The sequence below is a fragment of the Hemicordylus capensis genome, chromosome 4 (genome assembly GCF_027244095.1).
Source record: "Hemicordylus capensis ecotype Gifberg chromosome 4, rHemCap1.1.pri, whole genome shotgun sequence".
Taxonomy (NCBI): Eukaryota; Metazoa; Chordata; class Lepidosauria; order Squamata; family Cordylidae; genus Hemicordylus; species Hemicordylus capensis.
In genome coordinates this window covers 174,381,595-174,401,771 of record NC_069660.1, presented here as the reverse complement: position 1 = coordinate 174,401,771, position 20,177 = coordinate 174,381,595, and the positions used below count along the sequence as shown (strand labels likewise).

General features: G+C 43.8%; 1 protein-coding gene across 6 annotated transcripts in view; it reads right to left on the bottom strand.

Annotated features, from left to right (window-relative positions):
* SORCS2 (sortilin related VPS10 domain containing receptor 2) overlaps positions 1-20,177 on the bottom strand; it is a 248,591-nt gene that overhangs the window by 9,422 nt on the left and 218,992 nt on the right. The window contains exons 24-29 of one of the 6 annotated variants that reach the window (XR_008305629.1): positions 19,762-19,861; positions 18,700-18,802; positions 15,017-15,174; positions 11,473-14,919; positions 8,811-8,890; positions 5,198-8,527 (exon numbers count right to left, since the gene is read on the bottom strand). Coding sequence is in view for 4 of the 6 variants with exons in the window: in XM_053243171.1 (XP_053099146.1) it covers positions 8,504-8,527; positions 8,811-8,890; positions 15,017-15,174; positions 18,700-18,802; positions 19,762-19,861 (465 nt within the window). In the remaining 2 variants the exon portion in view is untranslated. Of the gene's footprint in view, positions 1-674; positions 4,803-5,197; positions 8,530-8,810; positions 8,891-11,472; positions 14,920-15,016; positions 15,175-18,699; positions 18,803-19,761; positions 19,862-20,177 lie in introns of those variants that run through there. The other 5 variants (XR_008305630.1, XM_053243171.1, XM_053243172.1 and 2 more) reach the window with 5 other exon arrangements.

The window sequence follows — 20,177 nt, the reverse complement described above, 5'->3', positions numbered from 1 at the left end:
CCCCTAGTTCTCTATAAGCTGTTGTCCAGTAAACTCTGCCCCTCACTCTGGATTGGGCCATGGGAATTTGATGGGCTTTCTTCCTTATTTGGAGAGGTCCACCCTCCAAACAGTTACTCTCATTGAGGCCTAGTCCTCCCTCAAGCCTATCACCACACTCACTGTCAGTATGAGTCAGACCATAATTTCATCTAGCTTAGTATTATGTAGACTGACTGGCAGTCAAGGTTTCAGGCAGGAGTCAGCCCTACCTGGATATGCCAGGGAGTGACCTTGGGACCTTCTGCATGCAAGCAGTACTCACATATAGTCACTCATCCAAATGCAAATGTGTTTTGCTTAGCAAAGGGGACAATTCATACTTGCTACCACAAGACCAGCTTTCAGACTTGCCCACTGTCATCCAGAGAATCAGTAGGGGAGCTGTATTCCAAAAAGAACTTTCTATTTTTCTTGTAAACTTCTTCCAGATAGCATCTCATGCTACATCATAACCTGTTACTGAAAATCTCACTCTTAAAAATCAGTTTGCAGAACTGGAGTAAGGTAGCATTGCTGTTGAAGGAAAGGTGATCAAAGCCCTACTGTGAACACTTAAAAGGTACCCTCTGAATCAGGGCCTTCACTTACAGCATTGATTCTATCGCTTCTAAAAGAAAGACCAAATCAATGAATAGAGTGTCAAAACATTTTTAATGAAAGAAATTTTGTGGTACATTTTCTCAGAACAAATGCATTGCTTTGGATACAGTAGTTGACCTGTTACACATTTTGAAGCAGAAGAGCATTAGGCTGCATTGTGCAGCTTATAAATACTTTATTACCAAACCTGTGCTAAGTTTTAATTCAAAAAGTCTTGACTTCCTAGACTGAACTATTGACTGTGCAATTGAACCATAGTTAAGTGTTAACACAAAGCTTTGCCAAACTTATTTGCTGCTTTCCCCCCAAACCAGAACACATCACTACAAAATTTCGATTTCATCTGTTACATATATACAAAAATATACATACTTCTCCACCTTACCCACCCTCCAACCAACTCATGTTGACAAGAAGGAATCAATTTCGTTTCCCCTTGTATACAAAGAGACTTGGATAAAGTTATCTAAAATAGGAATAGGAAAGTGTGTCAGGTATAGCTAACTTTAAAGCTAGGTGAGGCAAAAGATGGAAAACTTGTGAGGGCTACTAAAAGCATACAGGTAAGTTGAGCATGTTTTCAATATTTGAGTACAAATCAGTGTTTAGAAATTATTTCTTGTGTTCCTAGACGTTTGGAAGGTGATTTATACTTCCATGGCCTACATAAACAACCATTTCCACTGGCTCAATTTTGCATGCGGGAGCTGAAAAACCTTAAAACTGTACAGTGATACTGTACTGCAATATACAGAAGCTCTAGCATCCTGTGATGCTAGACAAAGGTCTGGTTCACACTCAGTGTTGCAGACATGGTTGCTGCAGGTACAGCAGTGTGCTGTAAGGAGGAGGTAAATTGCAACATGAGGACAAGGGTCTCCAAACACTCAGAGACATGCAATAGACCTGCTCGCAGGCACTGTGATGGTCATGGGTCTCTCGTGCTATCCACTGCAGGCTTACAGACTTGTGCTTCCCTGTCCCTATTTATGGTATTCACTTCAGCAAGCACCAAGGTGTATGTGAAAACACAAATGCCAGGTCACGCGTGCTTTGGTTCTTAAAAGCGTCACGCTTATGGCAGAGAAAAGGCATAGACAACCGCACCATCCATAGTACAGAATGCAGAACTCCAGGAAATCAAGACAAGTTTTTAGTGTTGAAACAAGAAGCTGTCTGAAGACTTTAAATGAGGTCTGAGATTTCATGAGGGGTGCAGGCATTCAGTTCTGCCATTCCCAAGGGAGGTGTGTGTATGCGGGTGCATGCCTGCACATCATCACAGCCATATTCTGTTGGGGGAATTCTCATAGCAGGATTTGGCCATCATTATTGCTGTGCGCCTTGACAAACTAAGGGAACCACAGAACTTTATCTCGATCAAAACGGTCTGCTTCTTAACTGGAAGTGACTGCTCTCTCATCCCAGGTCTGGTGAATGTAGGGATAAACAATAAAAGAAGCAGGAAGACCTGGTCCCTGAGCCTGGAGAGAGAGGCCAGGGAAGCAGAGGAGACAGGAGACTGTTTCTGTGAATTTAACACTGGAGCTGTGTTTTGTTGACTGTCTCATTTGCAGATCCTGGCCCCGTCAGGTAGGATTGGACAACTGCATCTGGACCTAGCATGTGTTCTTTGCAAAACCGTGTGGCAAGGACAAGTTGCAGAGGTGGGGCTGAAACACTCATTAGATAGGAAACAGTCTCAACATTGTGAAATATGTTGGCCACTGTCAGTTGTGCAAGTGCATTGCACAATTTCCTGCATTTGTGAAAGTACACATACCACTGCACACAAGGCATATGGAACATTGTGCCAGTGAAGGCTACATGCAGTGTGAAGGGATTTTAATCAAACCTTTGGCACTAGACAACTGTGCCCGTGGAAAGGTCTGCTTCCTTGCCAAAAGAATGTGAGTGTGCAGAATACCAGTGTGGTTCCCTGGATTGAGTGAAGCCTTGAGGAAGCCTGACTTAAAGTCTAATATCGGCCATAAACATACACAGCCTTGGCCAAGTTAATGTTCCCCATTCAAACATGAACATCCACAACCAGTGGGGCTTTCAGAATAGGCATGTGCACAAACAGAGGTCTGAATTCATGTGTGAATACAGTCTGAATTCATGTGTGACTCCCCTCCCTCCCATCCCCACTGCCCTCGAACTGCCGAACTGGTTCGTGGTTGGGCCGAACTGGGCCGAATTTGGACCCATGCATGAACCTTGGTCTGTGCACATGCCTACTTCAGAAATAGTTCCACAAGAACAGCATCCTGCTGAAACTGCTACCTCAAAGGAGTGCATGGTTGGCCAAAGTTTGCTCAAAATCTTATCCCTCCCCCTTTGTGCACAAAGGAAAAAAGGCACACTGGCATGGATGTGCCTCACATGCTAGTTAGAGGGAGTCAAAAAAAGATGTGTGCAGATTCTAAATTCTATGGTGCCAGACTCCGACTTCCTTTTCCACTTCAGTCCTCCAGTTCTTAAAAGTCTTGCTGGCCACAAGACTGCATACATGACGAGGTGGTAGCTACTGGCCCATGGGGGCTGGGGAGAAACAAAGAATCGGAAGGCCAGACTTTCTCAAGGCAAAGAACCAACACACCAACGCTCCAATGGAAGGTCCTGCGGCAGCAGATGAAGAGGAACTGAAGAGTGAGGTGCCGACCACATCTACTTAGGCAGGCACAGCTGCCTGGAGGGGGCATGTTGTGCACCTAACAGCTTTACACTTAAAGCTCTAGAAGTCTGTGATCAAGGCTCTGTACAGGTGCAAAATTCATAGGTGTGAATGCACAGAGGAGAACACAGGAGACCATCTACTGAAGATACTGATGCCCTGCAGGAGAGGGTCTTGGATTTCTCCCCCTATAGCTTTTGGTCAGAGCATGGCACATGTGTCTGCTTTGTGGGCATGCGCAGAAGCATCAGCTGATGCAGAATGCAGTGGTCTGTATCCCAAGGAGACAGTTCACTAGGAGCACATTTACAGCTTGCTCCAGCTGCCTCCATATCATTTCCTGTTCCTTGATGCTTGCTTTAATTTACAAGCAGCTTAGTCCCAATGCATCTTGGAAACTATCTCTTCCCATTGTGATCCGAGTGCCCTCTTAAACTCAGCATTCAATCAGTGCAGCCAGGCTGCTCCTCGCTCCAGTTGTGGCATTCCCATCCCTGCAGGCTTACGAGACTCCAAGCTGGAGCATCCTTGGGCTGCACTGCAGGGGTGTTTTAACGGACTGTTCCCCCCCCCCCCCCCCGCTTAAGTTGTTACTCATCCTGAGCCTTCAGGAGAAGATGGGCTATAAATATCAAGCAACTCGAAGTGATAAAGGCCTTGCAAGGACCAACATGGAAGTTGAAAAGCCCAGTTAAAGATGATCTCTCAGGCATTGCTTTCTTCTTTACATCAATTTGTGGCTCTTCTTGGTGACTCATTAGCAAAAATGGCTTCTATGAAGTCCCCAGGCCATTGGCAGAGCCTCTATTATTTGTGAGCTAACATTATGACAAACATCATGTAAGAAGGCTCTTCCCACTCGAGTCAAGAGAAAGCCATGTAGCAAGTGCCCACCATGCAGGTAGAGTCATCTTTTTGGAACACCAGCTGGAACAGGAAAACATTGACTGGTGCCAGGCCATTCTCATCCTTAATCCTTTTGTACAAACCATTCTTGGAGCCTGAAATCTTTAATTCTGTCACACAGTTGTGATTGGAATTCCAAAGGCTCAGGGTGGGGAACTAACAAAATAAAACACAGCACACAAATATCCACCCATCTCGGTCCTAATGCTTGCCAAAAGTCTGAAGTGTACATATACAGTGGATGCAATCCAGAGAAAACTGGGTGTGCCTACGTCCCACTGAACTCAATGGAATGAAAGTGCACAGTAAGATACTTCAGCCCTATGCCCAGTCACACTTAACTTTTGCTGGCCTGCTCCCAGTTTCTTAAATGTGCTCAGGGCAGGGTTTTTTTTTTTGTTGTTTTTTGTTTTTTGCAAGTCTCCAGGTCAGAAAGAATGTCAGAAAAGTGAAACAACTACTGAGATGTCTCTCTTGTGTCTTTATCTGGTGCACAGATGGAATCAGAAACAGGGGCTTGCTCACCTAATCTAAAATGAAACAGGCTCCCCCAAAGTCCATCACACCACAGCTTCAACTGCAAAGAAAGAAAGAGGGTAAAGCCACTTAGGGTGGAGGATTTAGAGTGAGGAAACTGCCAGTGGCAAAAGGGTTGAAGAGTTCCTCTACCCCACCCTTCTAGTTTTCATTTTAACAATGCTGGTGCATTTGAGTGTACCATATAGACAATCCCTCTAGACAAGTTCTGTCTAGGTGTTTTTTCTTGCCCATGTCTTGAAGCCAAAACTGTCCCTTCTCCATTTTTAGGAACATAGGAAGCTGTCATATACTGAGTCAGGCCATCAAAGGTCATTCACACAATCAAAAACTGTGTTCTATCCAGGTTTGGGAGCCACGTGTGTTCCCAATTTTCAGTTGTGTGGCAGCAAGGTAGGAGGAAAAGCTACCCATATTTAACTCCTAACTTGCTGCCACACAACTGAAAATTGGGAACACACATGGCTCCCAAACCTGGATAGAACACAGTTTTTGATTGTGTGAATGACCTCATTGTGTTGCTAAAAAACTAAGTGTTCCTAGAAGTGTTTAACACCCGCCCACACAGACCTACCTCTTAAGAACTAATTGTCGATAGAAAGGATGTCTGCTTCTAAGAAGTGCGACGCCTAAGGAATTCAGGCTCTTTACTTGTGAGCCAGTTTTGAAACACAAACCCTTGTGATCATTCAGCTGTTGTCTGCTCTCATACAGTGTCAGGATCTGAGTGTTGCCTCCTTTACTGTGGCCCCATATCAGAAACCAACCTACAGCTCTCAGCAGCTTTGCTAACAAGGTCGAAAGCACTTCAAAATGATGAAGAAAACATATCCCGCAAATCAAAACAGAACACGGAGCAATATTGCGTCATTTCACATCACCAGAAGGAGAACTTCCTTGCACAAGAGTCCAGCTCCTCCAATTAGCACAAAAAAACCTCTCCCCTCCAGGTTTGGAAAGAGAGGAGGGGCAGTAACTACAGAGAAGTTAGAAGAGCATAAGAGCACTTCATTAGCCCAGATCTGGGAGGTTTCCATACATGTGGGAGAATACAGAAGCCTATGACAGCAAATGATCAGTCGAGAGATGTCATTATGCACACATTCCTTTCTGTGCACAAAGCTGCCCCTGCCATTGGAGAGGGCAGCAAGCAGGAGCTCCATATGTGCACAGAAATGCACTGGAGATCCAGGCGAACATCTATGAGGAATCCGTGCTGAATGAAGACTGTCCTCCCCAATGGGTTATGTTTCATAAAAATAAACAGACAGAAACAGAAGCATTTGCGTAAATGTATGCGAATGTTAAATATTGTTGAAGAAGCCAAAACAGAGAGAAAGAAAAACCTCAGTCTCAAAACCTTTCATTTAGCTTTTCCCTACTCTGGTTTGGGGAGGAGCAGAGCTGGGATTTCTTTTCTATAGAATCAGGGTGGAGATTTTCTATCCCAAAGATCCAAGGCAAATTCTTTACCTTAGGCAAAACTAATAGTTCATTTTTATTGCATCTCTAACAGCAATCTGCATGAATGACAGAAGTTAGCACTGGAAATCAGCTGACTGATTTTAAATACAGTTCCCTAAAAATCAACTTTTTCTAGAAAGCATTCAGAGAAACGATTATGCACAAAAAGGCATCCTTATGCTAAAACTGTAGAACAAGCGAATGTCTACTTTTAACTAATCTTTTCTAGAGGTGCAGCTACGTGGGACCTAAGCCCTGGGTGACCTGCCTTTCCCTGAGGGTCTCGAGGGTTTTTTTCTTCTAAAATTGCTCTCCAGCTTGGTAGCCAGATCTCCTCCTACATTTCCTGGAGAGGTTTTGTTGTTTTCAGTACCTGCTCTCCTACAAAGGGTAAAATGAAGAGTCGTGATCAGTGCAACAGTTCTAGAGATCCCAAAGCACAGAGATGCCTTCTGAGGGATCCCTCCTTTCCTTTTACACCATGGGACTCTTAGTCCTCACGTATTCTCAATGATGGTTAAGGCAGCAGGGAGATGATGCTCTTCAATAAGCAAGTATGTAGGGCATTAGAAGGGCTGCTGTAAGGACAGAGACAGACAGAGATCCTGAGCAGGTGGCAAAGAACACTTGCCATTAATTCCCAGCAGTAGTCTTGGATAATCAGTTCCTGAAAACATTTGTGCTTGACATCGTTCTGCAGGATTTTTCTTTAGTGCTCACAAGAGGACAAAACAGAACATGACAAAACAGAATGTGCTTTCAGCAGAAAAAATACACTGGCTCCTTGAAGAGATCATCTAATACATACAATAGTGTAGCAGAATGGATTCTTTTTTAATACTTAGTTATCTACCAGTATTCATACCCACACTAAAAACTACTAAGGTCACTCTGCTAGTGCTTTGTCAACTGTGAGACAACTAGAAAGATGTTCAGTGCACTAATTCCAAGCAGGTTTGTGGTTCATTTCCTCCAGGTCACTCTCCGAGCAAATACCAGCAGATGTAAGTTTGGCTGCAACCTGACAGTTCTTGCTCCATAAAACTACTTGGGGCAGGACAAGCAAACACAAAATAGCACTTGCACATCTTCCAAAAAACAACTAACAATAACAGGAGCTATTTGAACTGCCTTTAGAAATAGGGTCCAGCTCAGCTCCAGTCTGAGAATGAGGTGTGACATCTAGGGGTAAGATTGAGAAAGTGCAATCATTTACATGGAATTAATTCTCAAATTTAATTCACCAGATTGTCAAACACATCCAAGGCAGTGAGATTTTCAGTTTGTTCAGCCCCACAGTAGAAACAGGAAAAGAATAAAATTGTGAGTTCCAAATATGCTGCTTTGACAGTTCGATCCTGAGACAGGAATGCTTGTATAGCTATAAAAATAGAAAGATTAAAAAAGGTATTTGGCAGGGGAGAGGGGAAGGCTACAGAAATAAAAAAAGTAATTACACTTGCTGTTCTGGAGAAAGAAAGAAAAAGTAAGGCAGCCCAAGCTGTATGCTATATAATTATGTGGGTCGCAAACTACCAGTCACTCCAGTGGTACCCTCTTACAGAAGGGTGGGTGGTGACTGGATAAGAAGGAACCTGCTCTAGGAGCAAAACAAAAGCTGAGAGTTTCTTGGTGGTGAAGTGTGCAATAAATCTGTTACAGGATTTCAGCATCACCTTATATGTTGTTTTGGAGCAGGCGTCATAACTTGGACTTGAACTGGGCCTGGAGAAGAACGCTAAGGAGAAGTGTGTCTTTTGACTGCATCAGCTCTGAATTCTTCAGTTGTGCCATATCAAGCCCCGTCGCCACTGCCTTCTAAGAGGAAACAATTCTCAACTTTCCACCAGATTTCTGTTTCAACTAACCCACAGCTTTTAAAACCTGTCTTCGTGGCTCACGAACTGCTGCCTTCTACTTGATGCCAACACAGTGAGCTAAGCGCAGTATGCATTTGATTACATGAACACAGATAACTAAAGGGACACAGGAGACAAAAAACAAAAGGTGGTCGCAAGTGTGCCTAGGGCTACAGATCTGCTATTTTAGTTTGAGGTGTAAAAAAAGGCAACAGCCATGAATACAAAGTACATGAGCTTTCTCTCCGAGTAACACGTGGCTGTATGGATCTTCAAGACCATGTAAGAATCTCCTTCCCACCAGTATTAATTCTTCAGAAGGGGAAAGGAAGGACCCAACCATAGAAGAGTCTTGTTTATGTATTCGGTTGTGAACATCAGCTAACCAGGTAACTGTGCATCTCCCTGGAATTAATGCTCAGAACCACGCCTGAGAGATTGCCTAAGGAACAGAAAAACAAAGGACCAAGATTAGCAAATTACAGGATACCGACATTAACCCCCCTTGTATTCCAGGAATAGTTCTGCCAAACAAGATGATGGTTTTATCACATCACACCAGGTGAAAGTGGTGCAGCGGTTGTGATGTGTTTTTTGTTGAAGTGCTGAAATTACTGGCTTTGGAGGCATTGCAGTAGATCTCCAGTGACAACATCAAGTGGTCTGAAGGGAGCAGGTGAGGGAGGAGAATGGAACCACAGGCTTCCTTTCAAGATGACACTGACCTGGGACTGGACACTGACTGCCATCAGCAATAAGGGAACTCTGTAGCTGTTCAAGTTTCCACCTCTCCCAGAAGGAGTCACTGCAAGGTAATGGTGTGGAGGAGTCCCGAGGTCGGGGTGGCGATAAAGTAGGCAACATAAAATATATAAAAACAAAAGACGTGGATGGGTGAGTCTGGAAATATGCCACTGTAAAAATTCCAAAACTATGAGAACAGAGAACTAGGCTTTGTCACAGGGTGCTGTGAACACCGAACAGTCTGCTCTTAAAGTCTCACTGGTGCGAAGGGGCATACGAATGTCCACAGAGCAAGAACCTTCTGAAAATAACTGGATTTGACACAAGCATTTCAGTAGTAGTAAATTAGCAGGGGAGTAAATTAGCCTAGAGAGCAAGAGGTTGCTAGTTTGAATCCCCGCTGGGAAAAACCTATTTCGGGCAGCAGCGATATAGAAAGCTGCTGAAAGGCATCATCTCATACTGCACAGGAGATGGCAATGGTAAGCCCCTCCCGTATTCTACCAAAGACAACCACAGGGCTCTGTGGGCACCAGGAGTCGACACCGACTTGACGGCACAACTTTACCTTCAGTATAAATTTCGTCAGAAGTATTTCATATAAGAGAAACAGAAGAATCTCCTTTGCAGTTTAGCGAAGAAAAGTCTTTTAATTCAAAGGATGAATGGAGTAACTCAGACATTTACCTGCCCACACCTAACTGTACATCTGTTCAGCACTGAGGGCCATGTGCCAGAGATGGGGCAGGGTGAAGCAAGGAGGGCCTTGCTTCCCTCTTCGAAATACATGATCTGGAGCATCACTATCTATCTATAACACCCCCAGGCTGCTGGATGGGACAGGAACTGCATGCTGTGTCCACTCATCATCCAGTAAGGGATGTGGTTTCCATGATTATATGCCCCTCATTAGGTCAGAATGTGTCAGAGGAATCTCTGCCAAGGTAAAAAATATGTCTCTTGACCAGGATGAAGAGAGTGTATGTCCCTATGCGAATCTAGTTGGTAAATTGAAGAGACTGTCGAAAAGAAAAGAAAAATCATTTTTGACTGGGCTGTCTTTCAGAAGAATTTGATTTCTCAGACAGCTGTTCCATCCCTCTCAAGAAAAATACTGTACATTTTATTTGTTCTGACCATAAGTAGGAGAGGATAGGGACAACACTTACTTGAGAATGAAGGCGTGACTCCATCCTCTTCTGCACCTCCAAGATCCATACTGTCCTCTCTCTACCTGCTGCCAAAAGCCTCACCAGTGCCCTCACTGTCTCCCTCCTGTACTGTTTTAATAGCTTCATTAACCATTAAAGCTCTACGGTTCTGATTCAGACATAGGCCCTGTTGCCTTCAATGGCATGATGAGGTAATGAGATATTACTGCAAGTCAAAAACCTTCTGCTTTCTAGTCTTCTCTCTTCCTACCTAATTTGCTTCAGGTCCTTTACTAACCTGGGGAACCTGTGATTCTGTCGTCCAACTGATCTTTAGGGCAGACCACTCTAACTGCAACACACAGCACAGGGAATCTGAGCCACCTGAAGATAATGGCCTGAACCCTTACACCTCTAGTAGCTGAATTGGGAACTGTCCATAAAGTCCATTGCAGATTTGAAAGGTATTTTGAAACTTGTTCCCATTCTTGCCACATTTTGTCAGTCTAGTACAGACCTCCCTTCAAAAAATATGGCAGATATCGTATGTCGCTTCCAGTACACGTTTATGTCTACCTCCAACTAATACTTGAAAGGAAAGTCATTTCAATGACCAACATGGAAATTTAATTAAAAATGAGCAAACATGTTTACACTTTCCAAAACTAACTTTCATTAATTTGTGGTATCATTTTCTCGTGATAAATAGAACCCATTAGGATAGAAGAGTCTTTGTATCTTATGTGTAAAGACACCCACAGAGTTTATATTCTCCAGTCTCAAGTGTTCCTATACCTTGGGAACAGAGTGTGGCATTCTGGGTATAGCATTTCTACTTTGTTGCCATGGTGGGAAGTGTTTTGGGGTACACGTCTAGTGATCCTCACATTATACCCTGTGTGGGTAAATGGATAGATGAGGGAGACTTGGGAAGCAGAAAATAATCAAGACATGGAGACAGGGAAGATGGAACTGTACAAGTAAATATATCGAATTTAAATAGGAGTACAACACAAGGACATGTAGCCATTGGTACTAAGTGCATGGTGTATGTTACTGTGCTAGAGAACCAAAGAGACAATCGGAACCCCTTCCCTCTCTTAAGAGGGCTACCTCCCTCCCCCTGGGTGTCTCACCCTGAATGACCCCACACCTGTTTCCAGGCCAGTGTAAAGCAGGGGAAGGCCCACTCTAGTGGATCTTAGAGGACACAAAGCCTCAAACTTGCCCCGAAGAGGCAAGCTTCACTGTGCATTCTGACACTTCTCAGAACAATTTTGGATGGCCTTTGTACTGCTTTGGTGATCAGTTTGGCAGTCTCAGCTAGGGAGGGGACAAAATAATATATCCACTCTGACCCCAAACCACATCTTTCATGTTATCTTATGTAAACCAAGCGGATTTTATAAGCACACCACTTAGCACATCACTCTCTCCCTCCCCACTCAGCCCCTACCTCCCAGTCCTTAAGAGCTGCTTATGAAACACCTACCAGAGATGATCTGGACAAGTTAGCAGCCCAGATGCTTCATCCAGCCAATGATACAATGAAGGTCAGTAGCCCCATTCAGAACAATATGATGGCTTGATCAGTCCGGAGTATCACTGCCTCGAACCTCTAGATAACCAAAGACTGTGGGTAGTAGCACAGATGCAAATGGCTTGATGGGGTTCCCTCCTAAGCTCTACTTCTCCTCCCATCACTTCAGTTGACTGCCACCAAATTTTCAGCTCATTTATCCAATCCAGTGACAAACTGATACCATGCAAATCCCAAGGGCACAGAAGGCGATTTCAGTATTTGTTAGCAGTTAAAACAAGATCCTGTAACACACTCCATGTGTCCTGGTGTCTCATGTAAGATTAAAGAGCTCTTATTCTTTCTGACCTAACTGAGTATCACAACCTTGAAGGTCTTCTGAACCACTTATGATGCTTATAATTGGCAGATTATATATTGGTCTCAGGGGAATTTTTACTCAGGTTTTCAAGTATGCTAGCAACAGTTCATATAGGGTGGTTTCACATGATCTCAGGAATTGTGGTTGGATGCTGGCTACTCATATTGGCATGATCATATGAACCCACACCACACCAGTAACCTCAGTTCCATCCTGGGGTGAAAATCAGCATTGGTCATTTAGGATCTTAAGCAGGGTAGCAGAGCTCAGAGCACTTCAAACTAAGATCCACTGATCATGTGAACCCACACTCTCACCTATCCTGGTTACCTGCACGTGACGTGCCCTCAACTGTGCATCCACCATAGACATCCTCAGGTAGAGCAGATGCCACACACAGGTGCTCTAGCATCCTGACTCTCCTCATGGCTTCCAAGCCCCAGCACCTCTGGCTACACTATGACTGACAACACACCATCTCACACTCATCTGCAACACCCAACTACACCTGTCTCACTGCCCACACTCCTGCCCCTTCAGGCTACAACACAGCATGCCATGCCCAGAAACCTCACAGTCCACCAACAGATACTGGCGGGGGGTGGGGTGGGTGGGGATGTGACAAGAGCCAGCTTTACTGCCTGTGGGACCAGTGGTGTGGGATGCTGCTTGTCCACTTGGGGGGGCAGGGGGGTATATGGGGGACATGTGTGCGATTGTGTGATTGGGGAGGGACAGGGCTGAGATGTGTTGGGCAGTGGGCTCTTGGTCTCCCTTCATGCAAGGATGCCCTTCAGTGTTCCCTCTAAGACGTGCGTGCTCTCACAGATTTTTTGATGTCCACTCAGTTAATTGTAGAGACAGCTCAGGTTTAATCAAGAAGTCCCACTCTGAATGCAGGTGCACGCACACTGCCTTGACCAAAAACTCAGACCAAAACTCATTCTGCACACAAATGGGGGGAAAAAATTAGAGAGAACACTGATGCCCTTGGTCAGAGGGAGTTTCCAGGGATCATGGATCTCCAGAGCCAAAGCCTCTTTCCAAAAACTGCACTCCTCATGTAAGGCACTGGGGCAGTACAAATCAGGCGGAGGACAATTAATCTGTGCTAGCCCAGGGAGGAGATGTTGATGGGGAGTGGAAAATTGATGGACGGGGACATACTCTTTGCTAAGCCAGTCCGAGAGTGATGTGCCCATGGAGATGCCCTCCCTTTGCCTCTGGTCACAGTGGACGGCAGCTGGGGTGGTGTCCCTCCATGCCCTCCATTGCTGGGCAGCATCCTTGCCCATCCTGCCTACTTGGCAGAATGCCAGAAACAAGGCAAGGTGCTGTCCAGGTTGCCACAGGGTCCCCGGATCTGCCTAATCCAACCCTAGAGTTCAGACAGGCCTTGCTCATTGCACAGCTCACCTGTCTGTGCAGTTCCTTTCTGCTTTGCTGCCTACCCTTCTCCATGATCAGGTGATTCCCAGGCCACCCGGGTTGTGACCCAGCTGAACAGCAGGTGGCAGGGAAGCAATTTGGACACCTCCCCCACCTCTTTGGGAAGCTCAAACAGTTCCTAAGTCTTCCAGAAGGACCTGAAGGCATCAGAGCTGCTGCGCCCACCCACTGTGCCTTCACAGCCAATGGGATTGGGAATGGTGACATCATGGGCCATGCCCAACTTAGGACAAGGTGGGGGCCACTGGGGAGGCATCTCGGCCCATGGAGGATCAAGCAAGTAGGGCCGCTGCCTGGTCTGGGGAAGTGATTGTGTGTGTGGAGTAGCAAAGGGCTCCAGCAGGGATGGTGATCATCTGCTCTGCCTTGTACCAATCTTGGATGGAACCCTCCTGCCTTCCCATTGATCAGGTGAACCTGCCCATAGATGTGACCATCTTGATTTTATAGTGGTTAAGCCTCAAGGAGTATTGTTACCAAATTTCACCTACAATGAAACTGCAGTCAGTTTTGGAAGTTATTGTCTGGGCAAAATATCCAAGGAATGTCAGAGTCATCAAAATGAGTCAACAGGGGGGTTCAACACATCCCTAAATTGCCTCCAACTATTGCCTAAAGCAAAAGGTTGTGGTGAATTTGCAGGTGCCTGCTCTTGTGACAGATCCCAGAGACTTTGTGGGAAACAAAAAAGAGTTGCAGATGAGGATCATGGAATTCCTTTGGGGGTTCTGCAGCATCCCTGGCTTTGAAGTTTGAATGCACTGTATTTGGGGCTGCCTTTGAAGATTGTTTGGAGGCGACAACTAGTCATCTAAGACTATCTCAGCTTCTTTCCTTTCTTTAAATTAAACCACATTTTGGGTAAATTATACAATGGCTTGGCCTTGGCTAACAGAAGTTGTACCAAAATCCCAGTGCCCACCACAACCACCTGGATTAACTTCTTTAAAGTGTTGCAGTCTCAATTAAACAGGATGGAAATCCAGCACCCTGATCTAGACTGGAATGTAATCAGAGTTCAGAGTTCTCCCATAGCTTCCTCTGGCTCATGGGTCTGCCTCTCCCCCTGCACTGAGCACATAAAAGAAGAATTGCTTCCCTACCACTCCATTGAGCCAACAGATTCAGTTGCAGTGAGTGCACATCATTTTTATAAGAACAAATAAACATCAGTCTAACAAATGTCATTTTCATATATTCTTTTAAAAATGAGCTCATTTCTATGTGATGGGATCATAAATAGTTCAAAGAAATCTAGAGCGTCTGCTGCATATCAGCAAATCAGAATTCAGATTCCAACACAATTGTATGTTTAGAATGAACAAAATACAATCAAGAAAATACCTTTCCACATTGGTTATTAATTACTGAAAAGTTATAAAACAAATGCTTCCATAATGTATGTTAATCTTTAAAATTTTTTTTTTAAAAAAACCTCATTCACTGACATACAGAACTACTCCAGTGAACAGCTGTGATTTATAGTCATCTCCATCATCATAACAATTTTCCATACTTTCTTCATCCTGCACATGGATCCTAAAATTTGTGTCAATGTACTGACAGTGGCGTAACGTATTTTGTGGATGCTGCAATAACATATAGCAGGTGATATTGTTATTTACCACTGGATTTTTCAAGAGCTGAGCAGAAACATACTACTAAAGAACACGAATGTGTACTTACCTCTTGCATTTCCTAGTGTTTGACAATCAAGGTCATCATCAATGAACTCCTCCCCCTGGATGATATTTTGAGTGTCCTCTCTGTGGTTTACAGGGCTGGTCATCTCTTGTTCTTTTTCATTTTGCATCTGGGCATAAACATTTCTTCCTGGTAATTTCCTAAAGAGCACAAGACAGAACTTTAAGCTTGTATGGCATCGTCCTGCTCCTTCACGGGAGATCCACTTGCAGAAGCACACACAACATACTGATACACCTGATCATTCAGACTCTACAGGTGGTTGGAAAAATCTTTTGGTATCGATGGGGACACAGTCCAACTCAGAGCCATGAGTCACAGCATCCTGAAACAGGATTTAAGTCATTCAGCCTCCTAATGTCATTTTTGGAAAAGCAAAAATAGCATTCCAGTAAATCCCTGGTACATGAGGCAGACCACTGATTTTCTATGTCCCAGTTAATTTGTATAATAAAACTGCTACATTGTGCATGTGTGTTAGAGCAGTTAGGGACATACCCCTCTTTTTAAAAAGCTAGCAGAACTTGACAGGAAGAAATGAGACATAGAATTTTACATTCCGATGCTTTGTATCAAGATGATACAATACTTTGCACTGCCTTCTATGACAAAATCACATCTTATTGGTTTTGAGCAAATAGTGCAGCATGTTTTATGCCTGTTAATCCTCAAGCTTTTTTCTAATTTCTAGAATTAATTTAATTTCCACCACTGATATTTCAATATTATATATTAAGATGATATCAAACTAACAGTATCGATCAGAGGCTAACAGTATTACACGGCTTTCTCTATAAAGAGGTCCAGGGTCCAACTTTTTAACTACAAATATGGGAAACCCTTTAGGTAATTTAGGTAATCTGGTTCTACCTGGCACTAAATATCCCAGAATAATTTTGATGACACATTTCTGGCAGGATTTATGGCTGAAACAAATCTCTTTTCACAGCTGGAGCTCAGCCTCTAAGAAATCTGTATCCATCCTCTTAAACTTGTCAGGCTTATGGTAAACCCTGGCACCCTGAGGAAGGAACAAATGACTATAGTAAGATAAGAAGCCTGAGCATCCCCACTGATAATCCCCCTCCCCCATGCCTGCACTATCTCCTGGACCTACTTTTATCTTATAGATGCTTTCCATGGCTCTGTGCTCCCTCACTATAAAGCTGTAGCATTCAAATGTTTCTCTTCACTAGCCCTTCCTTCTCCATTTGCTGCTCTGCCATTCTGTGAACATCTTAACTTTTTTAAAAAATTATTAAACCTTTTTGAAGGCCACAGGTGCTGCCACTCCTGCAAGAGGGGAATACAGCCAGCCAATTTGGGTTGGTTGCTTGTTTGTTTGTTTGTTTAAGCCATGCATTACTTATCTCTGTGTTTGGTGGTTGAAACAGGAATAATGTACAATCGTCATGTTTTATGATACTCCAGATGCCCAATGGAATTTAAAAATTTCAGTTATACACAAAATGTAACAGGAAATGGAGCTATAATCCAAGGGAGCTATGATTCACCATAGCACAAGTTTCCAAAGTTGAGACAATCTCCATGTCTGCATCAATGAAATCATAGTGTGGTTTCAAATTGGTGTCTGGGATCAATAATAAACTGGATTAGGACCAATGCACTGAAGCTCAGTTCAGGCAAGTGTTTATCTATCTAGGGAGGTGGCAGTGAGCCAGTTCTGGACAGGGCTGCGGTCCCTCTAAAGAATCAAGTCCACAGATTGGGAGTGCTGACAAAGCTAGTGGCTTCTGTAGCACAGAGCACCTTTCACCAACCATGGTACTGTGCCAGTTATGACCTATCCTGGCTAGCATGCAAATCCTGAACTTGTACAAAACTTACCTAACAACCCCCTCCACCAAATTCTGTGCATTCTTAATGAAACCAGAGTTCCTGACACGGCAAAGAATCTTAAACTTTAAAACTATCCCAAAGAAACAGGGAAAAATACTCCAGAATACAATCCAGATCAAGTCTCCTAAATCATTTGTGTATATTCAGTGCAATAGAGCTCTTTTGTACTTTGCCCCATCTGAATAGACACTTGATCTTAGCCAAAAGTATTACACTCACACCTTCTCCAAGCCCAGTACCTAAAACTGTCTCCTTTGTTCCTTTTATCTTTCTAAGTTTTCCAACCTCTGGAACCAAACAGAGGGGGAAACCTCCGACTTCTGTGAGGCTTGCTTGTTTACTGAACTCTTTCTCATGCGAGCTTAATGACACATGATGCTTTCTACTTCTCAAAAGTCTTCCCAGCTGCTGATACCCACCTGTGTGCTCAAACCTTTCCCCTAAGTTGAATCACTGACTTACCCCAGTTGTGCCCTACACTAGACTGCAGGGTGCAGAACTGCTGTGCTGAAATCACTATCCTTGAGTTTTCCTTGCATGGGCCTGTTGTGGACTACCCTGGCACTCTTTGAACCGCAGCTTTTGGGTCACTTTCAGCATGAACCTAACATGGAAATCCAACTGAAATCCTTGAGTCACTGAGGCTAAGCCAGCCATTCCCTACATAGGCTTGTTGTGGGCTAACGCCTGCGTCTGACCGCCTGGGAAACCCAGTGCCTGGGAAACCCAGTGCCTGGGAAACCCTAACCTTTTCTAGCTGGGGACATGTGGAGTGCCACAGAGCTTGGAACTTGGTGCCAAGGCTGCTGCCTTTCTTTGCCTGCTGCTTTGGAAAAACCTTTGTAGCCAGAACTGTCTAAATTTTCCCTGCTGAAAATCATCCCTTTTGGCATCATGCACGAATCAGCAGATAAAGAACAAGTATCAAAGCTGCTCTCGATTCTCTCTTTCTTCTCCCGTCTCTCCTCCTTTTTCTGCTCACATTCCAACACCCGCAAACCACTATTAAAGGCTCCTCCCTCCCTCTTTATCTTGTCCCAGGAACTACCTGAGCAACCAGAATTGAATCACAGTCTCAAAATACGACAACTGACAGGATGCCTCTGCTTTACAAATGGTATCTCTTGTTTTCAAAGTCCTGCTTCAGTCTGTTGTGTCTCTGTGGTACCCTAACATTTGCATTACCTCTGTCTAGACGGTGGTCCATCTGTTATCTATACTTATAAATTTGGTTTCAAGAAAATTCATCCCCAAAGCATAGAGACACATGTATGTAGCATACACATGTGTGAGCAAGTGTGGTGATAACACTTCCCTGGATCACAGTGAATCACAGAAGCAACTGCAACCAACTCCGGCATGTTGGTAGATAAAATCATTCTTATCTGTGCCGAACATGAGCAGAGCACAACCCAGTGGTGCTGAATTCCTCCATCCCTCCACATTCAAAGGGAAGGCCAAGCAAGCCTAGCAAGGGAAGGATGATTACATCTTTCCCTAACAACACAGTCCAGGCAGTTGCACTAAACCTCCTCCTCACATACCCCTCAAAAGTGGGGGTAGGAGGGCAAAAACATTTACCGCTCCCTTTTTTGGGCCCCCTTTATTGCTGGAGTAAGTCAAAATATTGCTGGAAAGCAATGAGTCAACGGTCTGCTCCAGAAATGCTTTGCTTCTTACCAAAAACCATGGTTCCTGCCACTGCCTGGATTCCTGTATGGCTGAAACTCCAGCTCCAAGCACAAGCTCTGAGACCCTCAGAATCAACACATTCTGTGTACCATGTTACATTAAATATGGCTTGCCTTTTAAACTTGTAAAGAATGATCGCTCCTACAGCCACCAGAGAGATGACAAAAAGGATCACTATCACCCAATAACCTCCTCCTCCTCCAAGACTCTGTGAATCTGAAATCAAAGACAAACATGGTAAGTTCCATCTTGCACATAATAATTGTGTATTTCTTTAACATTAGCACAACTATTTAAACCATGTCCTCAATGTTCAACTTGCATTAGGGTATATAGTTTACTCTGCTCAATGCTCAACTTGCATTAGGGTGCGTAAGTTTACATGGTAACATGGGCTTTAGAAACTTATTTGGCTGCTTACTGAAAGGATACCAAAAGTTCTGCTAACAAAAAAACCACAATGTAGCCTACTTCCATACTGTCCATAAGTACTTGCATGAGTACAATAATTTTGTAGGTGCCTCAGGCACATTCAGTAACTAAGTCCTGTCCCCAAGCCTGGAAGCCAGAGTAATTTCTACAATATAAGTAATGGGACATCTATAACTATATGTTGCATATTGCACTTTATTCCCCACCCTGGAAGAGAGGTCTTTGTCCAGCAGCACAAAAGCCATCATAGCCCAGTTATGACAATGGGACTAACACCACAAGCCTAACACTGGAAGAAGGACCCTTCATTTCAACTGAATTTTCTTCAAAGTAATATATTTAGGATCAGGGTTTAAATTTTCATAGTTGAAGTATCTGCCTTAATTTTAAGTACATTTGAACTGGTAGATATATATATATATATATATTTCCAATTCTACAGTTTAGTGAAAAGACAGATTCATAGCAAATTAGCAACATGTTCAATATTCTAAGGCATGGTTCTATATCAGGGCTGCTCAACTTCAGCCCTCCTACAGATGTTGGCCTACAATTCCCATAATCCCTGGCTATTGGCCACTGTGGCTGGGGATTATGGGAGTTGTAGTCCAAAAACAGCTGGTGGGGGGAGCTAAATTGAGCAAGCCTGTTCTATACAAATGCAGATCCTGCCACTGTATAAGGAAAACATTTTCCCTAAAGAGGATATTATTAACTGTCCCCAAAAAAGGCATGTAATTTACCTGAATCAGAGCTATCTAAGGTCACAAAGACGCAGTGCCCTCCTCTCATGAAGAAACTGATGTTATGGGCATTCAAGGATTGTTTAATAGCAGCTATTCTCTAGAAACATAAGAAAGAGAATGCCAGAGATGTTCAATTTTGCACTTGCTCCCCCCACCCTATGCATATGGTGTCACCTTTGCATCCCTATGTTGTAAGGTCTCTAATGGAGTGACAAACGTTGTTGTTAATTCCCCAAATAGTTGTCTAATTTGCTGTTTGGTGGGAGAAGCCTTCCAGCAATCCTGAAACTGTATATAAATGGAAGGAGTGAAAAGGACACAGTGACACTATCTTGCTAATGATCTGAACTATCTGCCTGTCAAGAGCCACTGTACTTCAGACTTCCACATCATACAATCATTGAACCTTTCCT